The sequence below is a fragment of the Girardinichthys multiradiatus genome, chromosome 9 (genome assembly GCF_021462225.1).
Source record: "Girardinichthys multiradiatus isolate DD_20200921_A chromosome 9, DD_fGirMul_XY1, whole genome shotgun sequence".
In the NCBI taxonomy this organism is placed as follows: domain Eukaryota; kingdom Metazoa; phylum Chordata; class Actinopteri; order Cyprinodontiformes; family Goodeidae; genus Girardinichthys; species Girardinichthys multiradiatus.
This window is the reverse complement of record NC_061802.1, coordinates 26318530-26338526: the sequence shown is the minus strand read 5'-3', so window position 1 is coordinate 26338526 and position 19997 is coordinate 26318530. Positions and strand designations below refer to the sequence as shown.

The 19997-nt window shown below is 41.5% G+C and overlaps 1 protein-coding gene across 1 annotated transcript in view; it reads right to left on the bottom strand.

Moving 5' to 3' along the window:
• The window catches only part of LOC124873256 (voltage-dependent R-type calcium channel subunit alpha-1E), a 187815-nt gene that overhangs the window by 31807 nt on the left and 136011 nt on the right, over positions 1–19997 (bottom strand). The window contains exons 17-26 of the mRNA XM_047373777.1: positions 19642–19711; positions 19350–19467; positions 17658–17725; positions 17392–17483; positions 11439–12332; positions 4568–4800; positions 4128–4239; positions 3472–3601; positions 1079–1138; positions 684–790 (exon numbers count right to left, since the gene is read on the bottom strand). Coding sequence (XP_047229733.1) covers positions 684–790; positions 1079–1138; positions 3472–3601; positions 4128–4239; positions 4568–4800; positions 11439–12332; positions 17392–17483; positions 17658–17725; positions 19350–19467; positions 19642–19711 — 1884 coding nt within the window. The remainder of the gene's footprint in view (positions 1–683; positions 791–1078; positions 1139–3471; positions 3602–4127; positions 4240–4567; positions 4801–11438; positions 12333–17391; positions 17484–17657; positions 17726–19349; positions 19468–19641; positions 19712–19997) is intronic.

Sequence of the window (19997 nt, the reverse complement as noted above, 5' to 3'; positions counted from 1 at the left end):
TTCAAACCCCCAGTCGGTCGTGGCAGATGGCCGCTCACACTGAGCCTGGTTCTGCTGGAGGTTTCTTCCTGTTAAAAGGGAGTTTTTCCTCTCCACTGTCGCTACATGCATGCTCAGTATGAGGGATTGCTGCAAAGTCAACGCCAGTGACTGTCCACTGTCTCTACATGCTCATCCAGGAGGAGGGAATGCTGCAAGTCACTGACTGGATGCAATCTGCTGGGTTTCCTTAGATAGAAAACCTTTTATCCAATTTGAATAAAAAGCTAACTCCGACTGCACTGTTCAATGGTTAGGATTAATTGGAATGTATGAACCTGACTGTTGTGAAGTGCCTTGAGACAACATGTGCTGTGAATGGGTGCTATATAAATAAAGTGAATTGAAAAAACTGAACTAGATAAAACTGGCAAAGGGCAAGGTGGTTTCTCATACTTGATTAGAGGTCTATCAAAATAACCACAAGGACAAGAGTATGAGCCATTTCAGGCATATTGGACTGTGTGCTGATGCTGGGTATAGTAATTTCATTGAGAAAGGAATTTGGGTTTTGTGACTTTTTTTCCATGCACTATAACATTTTTAACTACATATAATCCAAAAGCAAAGTATAACCTCTTAAAAGACATATAAACAAAGCTAGTTAACTCAGGAAGGTTACAGGAATAAATCATGTTACTTACGTGAGGGCAAAGGCCACTAGTGCACCCACCACAACGATGAAGTCCAAGATGTTCCACAGATCTCTGAAGTAGGAGCCATCGTGGAGGATCAGACCCTGGTCAATCATCTAAAGACCAAACAGACACATCATTAGAGGCTACTCCAATTTTAGTGCCTGATTTAAAGGTTCAAAGTAATACATGTATTGCACAAAAGAAGTGTTTAGTTAAAACTATTTATTACTGATTTTTTTTGTCAAATGCTGACTAGAAGTGGATTTCTCTAACCTTTAGAAATATAACTTTTTTCCCAGGTAGACAAAATAATTTAATTACCTTTAAAATGTATTGCTAGAGAAGACAACTCCTGGTAGTTGACAAATCATTCATTTTAAATTATTATGCAACTTGCTCACCTTTATGATCATTTCAAAGGTGAAGACTCCAGTGAACACATAATCAAAATAACGTAGAACCTGTAAAAGTCAGACAAAGATAGAGAAAAAAAGCATATTAAAAAAAAAAAAAAATAAAAAAAAATAAATATATATATATATATATATATATATATATATACACACTGCTCAAAAAAATAAAGGGAACACTTAAACAACACAATATAACTCCAAGTAAATCAAACTTCTGTGAAATCAAACTGTCCACTTAGGAAGCAACACTGATTGACAATCAATTTCACATCTTGTTGTGCAAATGGAATAGACAACAGGGAGAAATCTTTGGCGATTAGCAAGACACTCAATAAAGGAGTGGTTCTGCAGGTGGGGACCACAGACCACTTCTCAGTACCTATACTTTCTGGCTGATGTTTTGGTCACTTTTGAATGTTGGTGGTGCTTTCACACTCGTGGTAGCATGAGACGGACTCTACAACCCACACAAGTGGCTCAGGAAGTGCAGCTCATCCAGGATGGCACATCAATGCGAGCTGTGACAAGAAGGTTTGCTGTGTCTGTCAGCGTAGTGTCCAGAGCCTGGAGGCGCTACCAGGAGACAGGCCAGTACACCAGGAGACGTGGAGGAGGGCAACAACCCAGCAGCAGGACAGTTACCTCTGCCTTTGTTCAAGGAGGAACAGGAGGAGCACTGCCAGAGCCCTGCAAAATGACCTCCAGCAGGCCACAAATGTGCATGTGTCTGCACAAATGGTTAGAAACCGACTCCATGAGGATGGTATGAGGGCCCGACGTCCACAAATGGGGGTTGTGCTCACATCCCAACACCGTGCAGGACGCTTGGCATTTGCCAGAGAACAACAGGATTGGCAAATTTGCCACTGGCGCCCTGTGCTCTTCACAGATGAAAGCAGGTTCACGCTGAGCACATGTGACAGACGTGACAGAGTCTGGAGACACCGTGGAGAGTGATCTGCTGCCTGTAACATCCTTCAGCATGACCAGTTTGGCAATGGGTCAGTGATGGTGTGGGGTGGCATTTCTTTGGAGGGCCGTATGGCCCTCCATGTGCTCGCTAGAGGTAGCCTGACTGCCATTAGGTACCGAGATGAGATCCTCAGACCTCTTGTGAGACCATATGCTGGTGCGGTTGGCCCTGGGTTCCTCCTTATGCAGGACAATGCTAGACCTCCTCTCATGTGGCTGGAGTGTGTCAGCAGTTCCTGCAAGATGAAGACATTGAAGCTATGGAGTGGCCCGCCCATTCCCCAGACCTGAATCCGATTGAGATCATCTGGGACATCATGTCTCGCTCCATCCACCAACGTCACGTTGCACCACAGACTGTCCAGGAGTTGGCGGATGCTTTAGTCCAGGTCCGGGAGGAGATCCCTCAGGAGATCATCCGCCGTCTCATCAGGAGCATGTCCAGGCGTTGTAGGGAGGTCATACAGGTAGGTGGAGGCCACACACAATACTGAGCCTCATTATGACTTGTTTTAAGGACATTACATCAAAGTTGGATCAACCTGTAGTGTGTTTTTCCACTTTAATTTTGTGTGTGACTCCAAATTCAGACCTCCATTGGTTAATAAATTTGATTTCAATTGATGATTTTTGTGTGATTTTGTTGTCAGCACATTCAACTTTGTACAGAACAAAGTATTCAATGAGAATATTTCATCCATTCAGATCTAGGATGTGTTATTTGAGTGTTCCCTTTATTTTTTTGAGCAGTACATATATATATATATATATATATATATATATATATATATACAGAGTAAAAAAGACTCAGATACAGATTGGAATTCAGCTTAATAATAATAATGTAGACCCAGCCTCAGTTTGTATTTAGTTTTTTTTCTTAACAAAGAAATTAATTATATTTACCTTCCAATTTTTTTCTTTTTTTACAAAATTCTGATCATCATATCAATTCCTAACTTCAGCTATCAGTTTGGGCTCTCTACACCAGCTGCAACTGCTTCAAAATGCTGCTGTTAGAATCAGATCTCAAGCAAAAAGCATAAACACATCACCTCAGTCCATCCCTCCCTGGATTGGGTCTGTTATTTTAAAATGTCATTACTCATCTTCAAAGTCCTACATGGCTTTGCATCTAAATACAGATTAAACCTCAGATCTATTTTCCAAAATTGCCCTACTGAAAACAAACTCCCAGATTTCATTTGTCACACTCTAAATAAATACACCCTATCAAATAACATCAGTGGCATTTTAGTACAAGCAGAAATAGGAGCTGGGATAAGGAGTTTTTAATTAACAAGTCACAGAGCGTTAGGAAATTGAACATTGACGACCATTACTAGTCGGCTTCTGTTAAGATATTTGTGTCTTATAAAGAGGATATGTGCAATGAAGTGAACACAAACCTTATTCCAGTCTGACGACGTGGCTACAGGGTCCTCTGCAGCCAGCGCTATGCTGCTAGCAGCTATGACCAGCAAGATGCACATTTCAAAGTACCTTAGGTTTACCACATAATGACATGCTCGACGCACCCTGGTGGAAAAGAAAAAGGAGACTATTCTTTTGACTCATCAGCTACAACTAAAGAAGAACATGAACATGGGATCTCATCAAAAGGTGCTTTAAATTTAAGGAGACAAATATATGAATCAACATGTATTATACAAGGGGAATGAAAAATGTGAGAAGTTCAGTATGGCAATGACGTTCAAGTCTGACCCAAGTAACAAACATAGTTCAGCATATGACAGGTAACCTGAATTGGAAAAAAAATGTATATCTCATTTACTTACTCGAAAAAAGTAAATAGTATGATTTATTTTTAGGCTACCATTTACTGATTTGGCTCTGCCTGATTAACAAGAATTTTGCTCACAGTCAAGTTTCTGAGCAACCTATTAACATCCTATGACCTCTATTCAACAAAAGAGCTTTACTGACCCCCTCAATTAACCCTCTCAAGTCAAATACACATGTTTTGTTGCTGCTTGACTATTTATCAAACATTTTGCTGATGTTTTAGAAAAATCTTTGATTTTTGATCAAAGTTGTAACTTACGGGTTGTCAGGTTTGAAGATGAACATGCTGTCTGGGGTCACAGAGTTGATAGGCTTTGTCTCTTCTGCCTCTTCCTTCTCTGACTTGCAGGTCTCAGGGTCCTTATTGTTGACTAGAAAAGGTTAAACAAACAAAAAAAAGTTTTAACTATTTCTCTCAGTTCTTCATTTGAGAGGTTTTCTTAAGCTAAAGCAATTTGTGAGAAGCAAAGAAGACCTGATCCACTGGTCCTTGAAACCTAAAACTTCCTTTTGGCCACTATTTGGCTCAATTAGATCACCAGGTTGTTGAAATAAAATAAAGGAAACCAACCACTAATCTGCCTTTATATAATTTTCCCTTTACCAGCATGTGGCTTTTTCACATTTCAGAACAAAAAGTATTTACTATATATCACTAAATTTACTCTCCATGTTTATATCTGCAAGTTGAGCTACTACCTGTGATGGTGGAGAGTTCAAGAGATGACTGCACATCAGGCACCTCAATGATCACACTGAAGCTGAGCTTATCCTGGTCCTGCTCTGACTCCTTTTCTTCATTGTTATCCTCTGCTTTATTGGGCGTCGGCATTTCAGACTGGTCCAGAGGTTCATCTTGCTTCCGAGGGCACGGGTCACCAGAGAGAATGTCTTTTAAATGAGGGTTTCCTCCCTCATTTCGGTTAGCCAGTCTGTAGTTGCAACACAAACACAAGAGTGGAACAATGCAGCCAGTGCAAATGTGTGTGGAGGAGCAGATAAAAACCCACATTCAGGTATTGGCATTACAATAAAAGTCACAAGGAAGAGCATTACAGCAAAAGAGCAGAAAGATTTTGTTTTGTGCAACAGATGAAAAGAATGGTGCTCTATTGCAAGACGCTCAAATTAAGTTAAACATAGAGTTTGTAATTCACTGAATTTTTTTAAGTATGACCTTTTGAGCTCTAGTTTATTGAGGGCCAGAAGTTCCAAAATCTAATGAACAAATAATTAAACGAATATTTAAATATGTCACACATAAGCAAAGAAATACATAAAAAATACATTCAAATGTCAGTTTATAAAATATATGAATAAATAACCAAATTTGGGAAGCTTTTTAAAAATTCTAATTATTTTCATGATTTATCACAGTGTGCCACATATATATATATCCCTGCATCTTATTGGTTAACCTGCACAATAAGTCGATTTCAGGCAAATCACCCCTAACTATAGCAATATCAGCCTCGACCACTCATGCATCATTTACATGTTTAAGTGCTTAAATTGCTATACTTGAAAATGTGGCACCATGGTGGCATAGTTGCACTATTGCATCTTTGCAAAAAGTTCCTGTGTTCAAATCCTGAGCGGAGGCCTTTCTGCCTTAAGTCTGCATGATCTCTCCGTGCATTTTTCGGTTCTGTTGGGGTACTCCGGCTTCCCCCTCAGTCTAATTTCCCTCAGTCCAGAAATATGCATGTTAGGTTAATATGCGTTTGTGATCTCATTGCTGTCATATTAAAATGAAAATATTGTGCCTATGTTAACACGTACGGAATATTTTGTATTCCTGTATTTGATTTTTGTAATCAACAAACTATTGTTTTATAATGAATTGCTTAGATAGTTGAAGTAGAACAAAACCAGAGGATGAAACAGACTCAGCACACAGGATAAAATGGTAAATGAGGTTTATTTCTACTGTAGACTTTGTTTAAGGAATCTTGAGCTGGAGTTGTCCAGAAGCCAGAGGAGGAGGAGGCAAACCCAGGAATCCAAGAAGAGAGAGAGAGAGTACTGGTGATGAGAATATTTACAGTGCAATCCTTAGGAGGGAGTATTACCAGATGTTGGCAGGCAGGTAGGCAGATAGGCAGGTCGACAGGCAGACAGGCAGGCAGACGGATAGGCAGACAGACAGGAGTCCACATAAATGAGGTTATGTTCCAGCAAAGGTCTGTATCAGCAGCTACCTTAAGAAGCCCATGAGCTCATTAGAAGAATGCGTTGCAGCTGCAGACAATGAGCTGCCAGAACCAACCAGAAGGGGAGGAGCAGAGATCCTACATTACCCTCCCCTCAACGATTGCCTCCAGGCAATCCAGAACGCTTTTCAGGATGGCGTTTGTAAAAGGACGTGATGAGAGCAGGGTCCAGGATGTGAGAACGGGGAACCCAGGTTCTCTCTTCAGGTCCATATCCTGCCCAATCCACAAGATATTGAAAACCACGCCCCCTACGCCGAACATCCAGGATCCGATTGACCGTATATGCAGGGTGGTCATCAATGAGTCGAGCAGGAGGAGGGGGCTTGGTGGGAGGACTCAGGGGACTTTCCGAGACTGGCTTGATCTGGGAAACATGGAAAGTAGGGTGAATGTGCATGGAAGATGGTAGTTTGAGTCTCACCGCAGATGGGTTGATGATCCTCTCGATGAGAAAAGGGCCAATGAAACAATTAATTTAATATTCCTGGTGGAAAGCCAGACTCTCTGATTAATGCAGTAGACAAGTGCAGCAGAACAGTGATGGTTAGCGAACCTCTTATTTTGTTCCAGGGTGCGTAGGAGGGTCCTCCTGGTCTTTTGCCAGATCCTACGACACCTGGAAACATAATGCTGAACAGAGGGGACCAGGATGTCAGATTCAACACTGGGAAACAGCGGGGGTAGATAGCCCAGTGAAGCCTCAAAGAGGGACAAACCAGTAGCAGAGGAAGTATGTGTGTTGTGAGCATATTCGATCCATGTGAGATGTTTGCACCAAGAAGAGGGGTTGTCATTTATTACGCCCCTCAAGGCGACTTCAAGTTCCTGGTTGCATCTTTCTGTCTGTCCATTAGATTGGGGGTGGTATCCAGATGAAAGACTTACGGAGGCACCAAGAGCTTTGCAAAACTCCTTCCAAACTTGCGAGATGAACTGCGGGCCTCGGTCAGAAACAATGTCCAAAGGTATGCCATGGATGCGGACAACGTGGAGAACCAGGAGTTGGGCAGTCTCCAATGCAGACGGAAGCTTGGGTAAAGGAACAAAATGGGCTGTTTTAGAGAATCTGTCAACAACAGTAAGGATGACTGTTTTACCGTCAGATGGCGGGAGACCAGTGATGAAATCAACGGAAATGTGGGACCAGGGGTGGCTAGGGGTGGGCAGAGGTTGAAGAAGACCAGCAGGGGGTTGATTAGTGTTCTTGTTTCAAGCACATGTGGGACAAGCTGCAAGAAAATCTTTAATGTTGAGGTTCATAGTCGGCCACCAGAAAAACCTTTTGGTAAATGTGATCATACGAGTCACCCCAGGATGACAAGTCAATTTATTGTTGTGCACTCAATCCAGAACTTTATTGACGACAGAGTTGGGAACAAACAGCTTGCCCACTGGGCCAGTACTTGGGTCAGGTTCGGACCTCTGTGCCTCCCTGATGTCCTTTTCAATGGCCCAGGTGAGGGCGCCCACAATACAAGAATCCGGAAGGATGGATGCTTCAGTCTTGAGTTGGTCAGAATGAGAGAACTGGCGAGAGAGAGCGTCAGGCTTAATGTTCTTGGAACCGGGTCTGTAGGAGATAGAAAAATGAAAACGAGCTGGGGTTAAGTCTCTTGGCATTTTGAATGTAGGAGAGGTTCTTATGATCAGTCCAAATGAGAAAAGGGACTTCAGTACCCTCTAACCAATGCCGCCATTCCTTGCGCCAACTTGATGGCTAAAAGTTCACGGTTGCCCACATCATAATTTTGCTCTGCTGGAGACAAGCGACGGGAAAAATAGGCACATGGATGTACCTTATCATCCAGAGGAGACCGTTGAGAAAGAATAGCCCCTACTCCAATGTCAGAAGCATCAACCTCTACAATAAATTGTGCACATGGATCAGGATGGGTCAATATGGGTGCTGAAGAAAATAGAGTCTTTAATTCCCCAAATGCCCTTTCTGCCTCAGGAGTCCAATGGAACGTTTTCAGAGAGGAGGTGAGTTGAGTGAGAGGTGCAGTGACCTGACTGTAGTTCCTTATAAACCTCCTATAAAAATTTGCAAATCCCAAGAACCTTTGAAGTTGCCTGCGATCAGTTGGAGTAGGCCACTCTGCCACTGCCTTGGTTTTCTCAGGATCAGTTCTGTACCTGCCTGCCTCAAAAATAAAACCCAAAAAAGACACAGATGTGACACTGAATTCTCACTTTTCGGCTTGAACAAAGAGATGATTCTCAAAAAGCCTCTGGAGAACTGTTCTGACATGCTGGCGATGTTGTTCTATGTCCTGGGAAAAAAATCAAAATGTCATCCAGATAAACGAAAACAAAGAGGTTGAGAAAGTCACGAAGAACATCATTAATAAGAGCCTGGAAAACAGCAGGTGCATTAGTCAACCTGAAAGGCATAACCAAATACTCAAAATGTCCTAGGCGGGTTTTGAAAGCTGTTTTCCAAATGGACCAAATGGTAAGCATTGCGCAGGTCGAGTTTAGTGAAGATCTTGGCAGAATGTAATTATTCATGTATGGAATCAATAAGTGGTAGTGGGTATTTATTTTTAATAGTGATTTGATTCAATCCTCTATAATCAATACAGGGTCTTAATGTGCCGTCCTTCTTACCCATGAAGAAAAATCCGGCGCCAACAGGGGAGGTAGACGGACGAATGATCCCAGATGCTAAAGAATCCTCAATGTACTCTTTCATGACCTTTCTCTCGGGTCCGGAGAGATTATAGAGTCTGCTGGATGGTAGCGGAGCGCCTGGGAGGAGATCAATAGAGCAGACATAGGGGCGATGCAGAGGTAAAGAAAGAGCCCCTTGTTTGCTAAACACAGGTGCGAGATTGTGGTATTCAGGTGGAACTTTGGACAGATCAACAGGCTCAGAAGGTTTGAGTTGTTTGATAGAGTGAGAGACAGCAGTTCTTAAGCAGTTCTGGAGACAGAGATTACTCCATCTCTCTACTCTGCCCTCCACCCAATTAATAGCAGGATTATGTTTCTGCAACCAGGGAAACCCCAAAACTAATTGTGGAGAGATGGAAGAGACAACAAAGAACTCACTCCATTCATGATGGTTACCAGAGGTGATGATGTGAAGCTGAGGCACTTTAAATCTCACTTGAGACATGGTTTGACCAGTGATGCCAGTGACAGAAAGGGAATGGTTGAGAGGCTGAGAGGGTATTTGAAGTTTATCAACCAGATCCGAGGAAATAAAGATTCTGTTCAGCACCAGAATCAATAAAAGCGTCAACAGGCGAGAGACAGGGGAAGAATGGGATATGCTCATCAAAGTCCCCTGACCTATTGACGAGCCCTCTCTTTTCCCTTCTTGGGGCATCTTGTGATAAAATGTCCTCCTTGTCCACAATATAGGCAAAGACCACCCTCAAAGCAACGTTGTCGTTCCTCTGGGGAGAGTCGAGTGTGACCAATCTGCATCGGTTCCGGTTCCGCAGATCCCTCTGAAGAGGAAGTGGGTGCGTTGAGGAAAGTGGTTCGAGGCGCCAGAGAGTGCTGCCACTGTGAATTGTAGTTCCTTTCTGTTTGTCTCTCTCTTAGACGGTTGTCAATGCGGATCGATAGGTTGATTAATTCATCCAGTCTTTCGGGTTCATCTCTCAAAACCAATTGGTCTTTTACTTGATCTGCAAGGGAATTAACAAAAATACCCTTGAGTGCCGCTTCATCCCAACCCACCTCCTGCGCTGCCACCCAGAAGTCGATGGCGAACTCAGCCAACGCTCTCCTTCCCTGTTTGAGGGTGAGTATCTTCTTAGCCGCTGCCTCCTGCTGGAGTGGTTGATCGAAGACTCTCTTGAAGTGACTGAAAAAAATGGCATAACTAAGAGACTCAACAGGGTTAGATGCCAAATAGGCGTGCGCCCAGCGCAGAGCAGATCCCTTTAGCGAGGTAACAATATAAGTAATCTTGGAGGCAGCAGTAGGGAAAAGGGAGGGGGAACGACTAAATGCTAATTCACACTGGAGAGAAAAACCACCAAAGTTATTAGGATTACCATCAAACAGTTCAGACGGACAGAAGTCAGGCTCTCGGATCCCAGAAGATAGAATTGTGGGTGGCTGAGGATTCTCTAAACGAGCTGGAGGATTGGAAGAGGCAGGTGAGTTTGGTTATGATTTCGCTTAAAGCATGAACCATACCACCAAGTTCTGTGAGATAAGAATCCGTAGTCCTTTGTTGTTGCAGTAGCTGTTGAAGCATGGTTTCAGTAGATTGTAGGCGTTCCTTTAAGGAAGTCTGTTCATCATCTGAATTGTTCTTTGACATGTTAGATGGCTGGAACATACTATCATGAATTGCTTAGATAGTCGAAGTAGAACAAAACCAGAGGATGAAACAGACTCAGCACACAGGATAAGACGGTAAATGAGGTTTATTTCTACTGTAGACTTTAAGGAATCTTGAGCTGGAGTTGTCCAGAAGCCAGAGGAGGAGGAGGTAAACCCAGGAATCCAAGGAGAGAGAGAGAGAGAGTACTGGTGATGAGAATATTTACAGTGCAGTCCTTAGGAGGGAGTATTACCAGACGTTGGCAGGCAGGTAGGCAGATAGGCAGATAGGCAGGCAGACAGGCAGGCAGACGGATAGACAGACAGACAGGAGTCCACATAACTGAGGTTATGTTCCAGCAAAGGTCTGTATCAGCAGCTACCTTAAGAAGCCCATGAGCTCATTAGGAGAATGCGTTGCAGCTGCAGACAATGAGCTGCCAGAACCAACCAGAAGTGGAGGAGCAGAGATCCTACATGTTTGGCAGTCATAAGGTGTGATTTGGTTTATCAGGTTAAGTTAGGTTTAAGTGTAAGTGCTTCTTCATTCAAAAGAAAAAATCCAATTTTGTGCCAATTTTGTGCAAACCTGAAAGCAGCCAAAATGTGTAAGTTCTGACAACTTACTCCTACTTCAAGGAAAGACATTTGGGGATTTAAAAGAAAAAGTAACTAGTTATCAGCATAAAGGAAAACTTTATGTTTAGTTTGGTCTCTCTGAATGCCCTGAATGTGCTCATAGCCTCAGAGGGATGTTGCTGGGATTTTGATAACTAGCAGAGTATGGTTTTAAGAGATACATATGCAAAAGATTCTAGTTTCAGGGACTGGACATTGCTCATGTCCAGCTTAGGCTAATCACTGCTTTTTATGAACTGCAACACGTTCAATTTTTTCAGTCACAATTTTACAACATTAAACACTGTAGGTGTATTGAACAGCACAATACAAGGTTGTTTGGTAGATAGGTAGGTGAAGTTTTCTAAATGATGGCTGTCACTCTAAACATTTGCCTACCAAGAAAACATTAATACATCAGTGATTGAGTTCATCTGCTATTATCTCACCTGCTCTCTTCGTGTTTGTACACCTCGCCATCTTTGTTCTCAGGCTCTTCTCCCTTCTCCTTGACTTTCCTAGAATTTATTCTGTTTTCTCCAAAGTCAGAGCTACAAGCTAACTTTCCTTCATTTCCAGGAGAAGATGCTTGATTTCTGGTCCCGTTCCGATGGTCACAGTGATGCCCCCTTCGGCCCCTAATCTCAATGTAACCTCCTTTCTCAGGAGTCAGTGTATCAACATTTTCTGGAGGTCTGAACTTTTTTACATGCTTGTGTTGAAGTTCTGCGTTCAGTCTAGGGCTTCGACGCTCAGCAACGTGTTTGTTAAGGCCGAGTTTTCCATTTTCTCCAGCAGATTCGGATTCAGGCGGCTCTGGTAAGGTCAAGCTTGGTACATTTGTTGGATCCAAAGACTCTGATTCCAGGACTGACATAGGTGGTTCAGGAATGTCACCAGCAAGAGTGGCATCTAGGGGCACATCCATAGCCACAGAGGACCCTGGAGGCTGGTTCTTGGCTGGTGAAGTCGGAGGGTCAGTCAGTCGCTTCATGCTCCCTGATGGTGTGTGCTGCATGACCTTACGGTGGAGTGACAGGGGACGTCCATGAGCTGAAGAAGGGGGGCCATCTTTTTCCTCGCCGGGGCTGCTGAACAAGATCTCTCGGCTGGACATCTGCCGGTGTCTCCTTAGCTGGCTGGTCCTCTGCTCCCAAACAGACATGGTCATCCTCTTTCTCCTCTCTCTCCTGGACATGAAAGAGTTAGAGGGTTTGAGTGGTGGAGGTGGGCGGCCCTCCCTCATACTGCTCTGGGCCTCCTCCAGGGAGTAGGAATAGGTCGGCCGGCTGCGGTGTATGGCTCTTTTCCTGTACAGGTAGGGCCGCCTCCTCCGGCTTCCCCTGGGAAGAAGTAGAAAAGACATAATATTACTATAAAATTGAATAAAATCAGCATTTAAGATGTTTAATATAACCACAATTCTATCATTTAATCTGAAACATCCTTATTTTAGCTTCATTTCTTTGATTCACTTTGTTACCAATCTGTTACAGGTCTGCTTGCATGCAGTGTGCTTAATGTAAAAAGTATTAGCCTCATTTTTATAAATGAAATAAAAATAAGAAAACATGTAGACCAAAAGAATGAACTGAATGTTAGAATGTTTATCCAAACCAAACATTTATTTTGCTTGCACATTAAGGCATTTACTGGATCAATGATGATGTTAAGTGGAAAATTTACAAAGTTGGGACTAGTTGTGTATGGAAACTGAGGACATCTGTCGCCACTTTATTATTTTTCATGTTTTGTTTTTTTCTGGAAAAATAAGTAAAATGTTTGTTGACATAAAAAAAAAAAAATTTAAGGCAAAGTGGAAATAAAAATCTTGTGAAGACTACATATTTTTTTTATTACCATGATATAAAAAAACGTGTTGTCCCATTATAGCAAGATATTTGATTTGGGAAAATACCTTAATACCTGCAGAAATGCATGGTTCAGTCTCTCTGGTCTGTTCAGTTTAACTGATAAGTATTTGCGTCCTGTGACTATATATTTAATATTTGTTTTTATTTAGATATGTAAATGGACTGTCATTCCAACCCTGAAATAATAAATGTATTGATGAGCATGTTTTACTTTAAAGTTGCATCTCAGGTTAAAACTTAAAGCACAACAATACTGAAAAAGCCCTTAATGGTCTAGCTCCATCATACATCAGAGATCTGATTGCTCCATACGTTCCTAACAGAGCACTTCGTTCTCAGACTGCAGGTTTACTGGTGGTTCCTAGAGTCTCTAGAAGTAGAATGGGAGGCAGATCCTGTAGTTATCAGGCTCCTCTCCTGTGGAACCAGCTCCCGGTTTTGGTCCGTGAGGCAGACACCCTGTCTACTTTTAAGGCTAGGCTTAAAACTTTCCTTTTTGATAAAGCTTATAGTTAAGAGTGGCTTAGTTTATCAGGGAGGGAGCAAGGCTTGGAGTAAGGGAGGAGTCAGGTTTAGCCTAAACCGGCTCAGTTATGGTTGAGGTGCAAACACACCCTCCATTGCTGCTACCTGTATGACCCCTTCTCTTTTCCAATGGTTATAATCATTCTGACAGAGGGAGGTATCCCAATCATTGTGGTTTTTAGTATAACAATGACCATCAGTGGGACCCTTTGTGAGGTGCCTTGAGACGACATTGTTGTAAATAAGCGCCGTTTAACTAAATAATCTGAACTGAAACTATCTGTGTAGTTATGCTGCTATTGGCTTAGGCTGCTGGAGGACATAATGACCACTTTCACCCTCTTCGCTACATTCTCACACTACTCTCCAATTTTGCATTATTTGCTGTTATTTCAGCTTTTAACTTTGTTCTCTTTTCTCTTCCTAGAAGCTACACCTGGCCTGACTCTGTGTCTACCTGTGACACCTTTCTGGAGAGGGGCATCGTCCAAGCTTATGCTGGCAACAACTTAATGCTTACCCTCTACCGATGATCCACATGGTCCTGTCTTTCAGTGTTTAACCCTTTCTCTCTCCTAGACATGGCAATTGACTGAGCTTAACTGTAACTAACTCTATGTGCTCTCTTTCAGACTCTAACCTTGAAAACTGGCTCAGAGTTTATCTGTTCTTTCTTTCCAGATAAAACGACAAAGGAGCTACATCCATTAACATTTACTTTTCCTTCCCATAGAAAGTACTCCTGGATCAGTGCTTCTTTGTTCTTTTTGTGTCTCTGCTCTGTTCTCTCAAACCCCCAGTCGGTCGTGGCAGATGGCCGCTCACACTGAGCCTGGTTCTGCTGGAGGTTTCTTCCTGTTAAAAGGGAGCTTTTCCTCTCCACTGTCGCTACATGCATGCTCAGTATGAGGGATTGCTGCAAAGTCAACACCAGTGACTGTCGACTGTCTCTACATGCTCATCCAGGAGGAGAGAATGCTGCAAGTCACTGACTGGATGCAATCTGCTGGGTTTCCTTAGATAGAAAAACTTTTTATCCAATTTGAATAAATAACTGAATCTGACTGCACTGTTCAATGGTTAGGATTAATTGGAATGTATGTACCTGACTGTTGTGAAGTGCCTTGAGACAACATGTGTTGTGAATTGGCGCTATATAAATAAAACTGAATTGAATTGAATTGAAATTGAATTGAATTGAATTAATAAAGTGAATCCATGACATAAAATTCCTCTTTTTATGTGCCATATTTTTCAATTCCTTGTGCATCAAAATGGTTTTTCTGTGAGTAAAGATTTTGTTATCACAAGAAAATAATTGTTTGTTTTCTCATGATAATCAGATATTTTTCTCATTACCTCAAAAAAAACCAAAAAACACATGAAAAATATTTACAGTGGGGTCATCAGTTTCTGGCCTCCGTAGTTACTGTAACTGTAATAACACAAATAAGCAGTGTGATGCACAATGAAATCAGCTGAATTGATTTGAGATATTCTAATGGATTGAAATAAGGTTGGAAAGTTGGGCTGGACAGCACACGGCAGAGCATGGACAGATGACTGAGGGACTTGGAATAGCAAATCAAGCATGGGTGAGTGAGAGATTCAGAGAGCTGAACAGATAGTGTTACTTACTGGAGCGTGGACTCTTGTGTGGTCCGTGATATCAATGAGCAATTGGTTGAAAACAAGACATTAGTGCTTTTGTGAGCAGAGACAAAACACACCAGGAGACACACAGCAATAATGGCAACTTACACAAAGACTGCTGGTTATAAAGACAACAACTACACAGCAGCCGTTTTCAGTCTTTATCCATTGCCAGAGGATAAAAGCACTCTCCTTAGAGCAATACACATAAATATTTAATCCAAAGATTTTATTTTATTTCATCTAATCTGTTTTATATTTATTGTATTAATGCTGTTTGTTTCTGAGAGTTGGGGATTTGGTGTGTGTCTCCACTGGAGCCAAGCAAGCACATTGACACTGACCAACATGATGGTTAGAGCATCAGAAACAATTATAAAACATTTATAAACATCAACAGGAAGCACAACATTTATAGAAAGACACTTGGAGCAAACAGTATGAAAACAGATATATGGGCTCCGTCAGCACAAACACAGAAAAGAAGAGTTCATGTTTTAGGAAAACCAACCACGCTGGGATGCAGCTCTGAACACTTTTGAGATAAATTTAAACAAGGAAATTCACGTGCTGAGCAGCTCAATGCCAGATTAAAATATGCAAAATATTTGAAGACTATTTGTCGGAGGCGATAAAGGCATAATAATGAAAGAAAAATAACACAAGCACACTGAAAACACATGTTCTGCTTTGAATAAAGACTGTTTTCAGTCCGTGAGTGTTTCTAGTTTTAGTTTTTCTTTCTTTGATCATGCAGACCATATGGCATGCAGTCTCAAGGCAAAACCATTATCTGACTTCTACATGCACGGCTCTTTGTATTCAGCACCTGGTTTTCATGCAAGTTTGCTCAAACACCTTCAGGGCAGGTTCTGTTTTTTTTTTACTGACATCTCAGGTCAGACCCTACAGGTTCAGAGTATGATCTCAAAATTTAGATGCCAACCCTGATGACCTAGTGGTAATCCCACCAATCTTTTGGACCCTGATAGAAAAAAACTGATCCTGATGTAGTCTTCTGTGTTGTTTAATTTCTCTTCTTTTGGCAAGCTTTGAAGCAAAGAGTGAGGAAGGACACGATGCCATGCTAACGTATTCTTACATCTTGAGCTTTTCCATATTTTTGTCACATTGCAACCAAGAACCTACATTTTTGAATGTCATACACCAATGCAAAGTAGATCATAATTATGAACTAGAAAAAAAAAGATACATGATGGGATTCCTTATGGCTTTCTTTAAACAATGGCTTTCATAAAGGCCAGATTTGTGAAGTGCATGAATAACAGTTGTCCTATCAACAGATTCACTCTCCTGAGCTGTAGCCTCTCAACAGTTACTCTGGGCCTCTTAGCTCCTTCTTTAATATTAAATCTCATTGCCTAATGTGTCAATTCGAATGTATGTTCATGTCTTATAAGGTTTGCTGTTGTGCCATACTCTTCCCATTTTCAGATGATGAATTGAATGCTGCTCTATGAGATGGTCAACGTTTCTCTAAAACTCACTAACCTGTCTGCTGTGTTCAGTGGTCTTCATGATGCTCTTTGTTACACACAGGTGGTCTCTATTCACTAATTGGGGGAAGTTATAAATGACTTCACAATTACATAACTACTTTGTGGTGGTCTATCACATATGATCGTAGTAAAACACCTCAAGGTTGGGCTTGTAATTTGACAAAACCTGGAAAAGTTAAAGGGGTCGAATACTCTAGCAAGCCCTCATAGGAAACAGAGATTAAAACAGGAACCATCCCAGCGAACAACACAATTTCACCAAAGAGTTTTGTTGGAGCTCAGTGGGTCATGTTGATAAACTGTGTGCAAACTCTTCCACATGCCCATGCAAAAAAAACTGCTCCTTGTTTCACAGCGTGCATAAAGAGTTTTCCACTCCTGTTCATGCACATGCACTTCCAAGATGTATGACAAGGCAAAGTGCAACCAGTTACTGACAAACAATATCTATTCTGCAAGTAGAAAAAAACAAGTTCATGTTACTATATAAATCAATTTATCCACAAGTTCTTAGCTCTTTAAACTGTCGCAGCAGCAGTACTACATAATAATGCAATCAACAGCCCGTGTTCACACCACAACCAGAGGAATATACACTACAACCTAAAAGTCTTAATCTGTATTAATAGCCATTTTGCCTGTTCTGCATAGCTGGTTTCTTTACTAATTAGAATATAGCAAACAAAACAATTGACAAGCCATATTTTAAAGGTGACAGAAAGTTAAAGGTAGGCTGAGTCCTTGGCGCACATTCCCAAGTGAGGGAAAGGAGAAAGAGATAGGAGCATATGGAGGAGATCAGGCAGGAAAAGGCTGCATACAGAACTTACTCTGAAGACATGAAGGAGGAAAGCGGTCCAACCTCCTTTGCCTTCTGCAGAGCATGCTTCTGGTTGAAAGCTGCCTCTGCTTCCTCTTCATCCTTGTCAAAAAAGGTAAAAAAAGAAAAAAAAGACACCTGAGCAACTCGAACACATGTATATTTAAATGTAAGTACTTAATCAGAACCAAAGCAATGGGGGGTGGGGGGATTATTAAGGCAACAAGACTACAGAAATCACTGTAGATCCCGTGTGTCTCTGCTATTTCTTATTACCTTGGTAAGTTCTTGTGCGTTGGCAAGGTTATCCACAGCAATGGCCAAAAAGACATTCAGAAGAGTATCTGGTCACAGATATGTTAAGGGGTCTCAATACATCAATTCCTGCTTAGGAAAAAAAGTGGAATAGAACTTTGAATTTGAGATTTGTACTGGAAAGTAAACAGAAAGAACCAAGATGTTTCTCCGATACAGTACCTTGAACTATTTCAAATTTTTTTTCACAATACAACCACAACATTTTTATATATTATATTTTACTGTAATTGCATGTGATATACCAACACAGAATATTGCACTCCATAATAATAATAATAAAGTCGTGAAGTGGAAGGATGTATTTAGTCTCCTTTAGTCTAAAACCCTTAAATAAATTCTATTACTTTCAGGCAACCAGATTCCTTTACGAGTGACCTGAATAATAGAGTCCCCTTGTATGTTATATAATCAGAGTATAAATCCAGTTCATCTATGAAGGCCTCAGGCTTGTAAGAGAACATTAGTGAACAAACCAAGAAACACAGCAAACAGGTCAGGAAGAAAGATGTGGTAAACTTTAAAGCCTCAACAATCTCCTGGATCAAAGACTACCTGACAAACAGACCACAGTTTGTGAGACTGAAGGGTTGTGAGTCTAACCAGGTAGTCAGCAGCACAGGAGCACCACAGGGGACTGTACTCTCACCATTCCTCTTCACTCTGTACACCTCAGACTTCCAGTACAAGACAGACTCCTGTCATCTGCAGAAATACTCGGATGATTCTGCAGTCGTGGGGTGGATCAGAGATGGACAAAAAGCTGAGTACAGGAAGCTGGTGGACCGCTTTGTGGCATGGTGTGGAAACAATCATCTCATTTTGAACGTGACTAAAACAAAGGAGATTATTGCAGATTTTAAGAGAAACAGGAATAAGTCAAAAACTATTTCCATCATGGGAGAAGAAGTGGAGGTGGTGGAGGAGTATAAATACTTCGGTTTTCACCTGGACAACAGACCGAAGTGGAGATGCAACTGTGAAGCCATCTACAAGAAGGGACAGACCAGACTGTACTTCTTGAGGAAGCTTAGGTCCTTTGGTGTTTGCAGCAAGATGCTGCATATCTTCTATAAGTCTGTTGTGGAAAGTGTGATCTCTTCTACCATCATCTGCTGGGGAAGCAGCATCAGAACCAGGGACTTAAAAAAGCTCAACAAGCTAATAAAAAAGGCTGCCTCTGTTCTGGGGACTCCTCTGGAACCTCTGGAGATCATTGTGCAAAGAAGGATTCTTCGTAAAATGAAGAACATTATGGAGAACCTTGAGCATCCTCTTCATGAGACTGTCCTACAACAACAGAGTGTCTTCAGTCAGAGGCTTCTTCAGATCTGCTGTAAGACGGAGCGCTACAGGAGATCCTTCCTGCCCACAGCCATCAGCATCTACAACGACTCTTTGAGGAAACCTTCATAATATGAGCTACAACAACATTTAATTTCCCTTTGGGATTAATAAAGTATTTTTGAATTGAATTTTAATTAAATATAAAGACCCAATAAAATACACTGAAGTTTGTTATTGCACTGTGACAAATATGAAGCATTTCAATAGACACAAACACCTTAGTGAGGCATTGTTATAAATCCAGAAGATTAATAACAAAATACAAGTAAAGATGGCAACAGATTATAAATTGCAAAAAGAGGATACAATTTCCAAAAAGAGTGAGAACTATGAAGTAGATAGAGGACCACATCCCCGACTTCACTCCTCCTTGGGAGCGAATACCATTATACATAACCTCATTCCAGTCCTCTCCAGTCAGGATCTGTGAAAACAGGCCCACAAAGGCACGCAAAACGACAGAACAGAACAGAACAGAACAGAACAGAACAGAACAGAACATATATATATACACGTATGTTTATATGTAACCATCCTGAACTCTGATGAGCTAAGCTGCTGATTTACTGTCAGCAGTAATTTGTAATTTTTTCCAGACCTGAAAGACAGTCATGATAGCTGCAGGAAAGGTGTCAAAGTTTGTTGGCGTGTAGTCTTCAAAGATGAACCTGGGAAAAAGATGAAACATGTCTGGCACTGTAAGTTGGGGTGTATCTTAATTGTTTAATTATATACTGAGACCAGTTCATCACACGGCCATGCTTGTCTATTTCTGTCTGTTTTAATAAAGTGACAGCTTGTGAGAAACAACTCAGGTGGACTACAAAGGTCTGAAGTCTTCACTGAGACCATGCAGTGTAGTAAAAACAAATGTGAATGGTCCAATGTCTACTTTAACCTTCCTTTATAATTTTTGAATCCAAGACCATGCTCTAGTGGGAGAAAATAAACAAC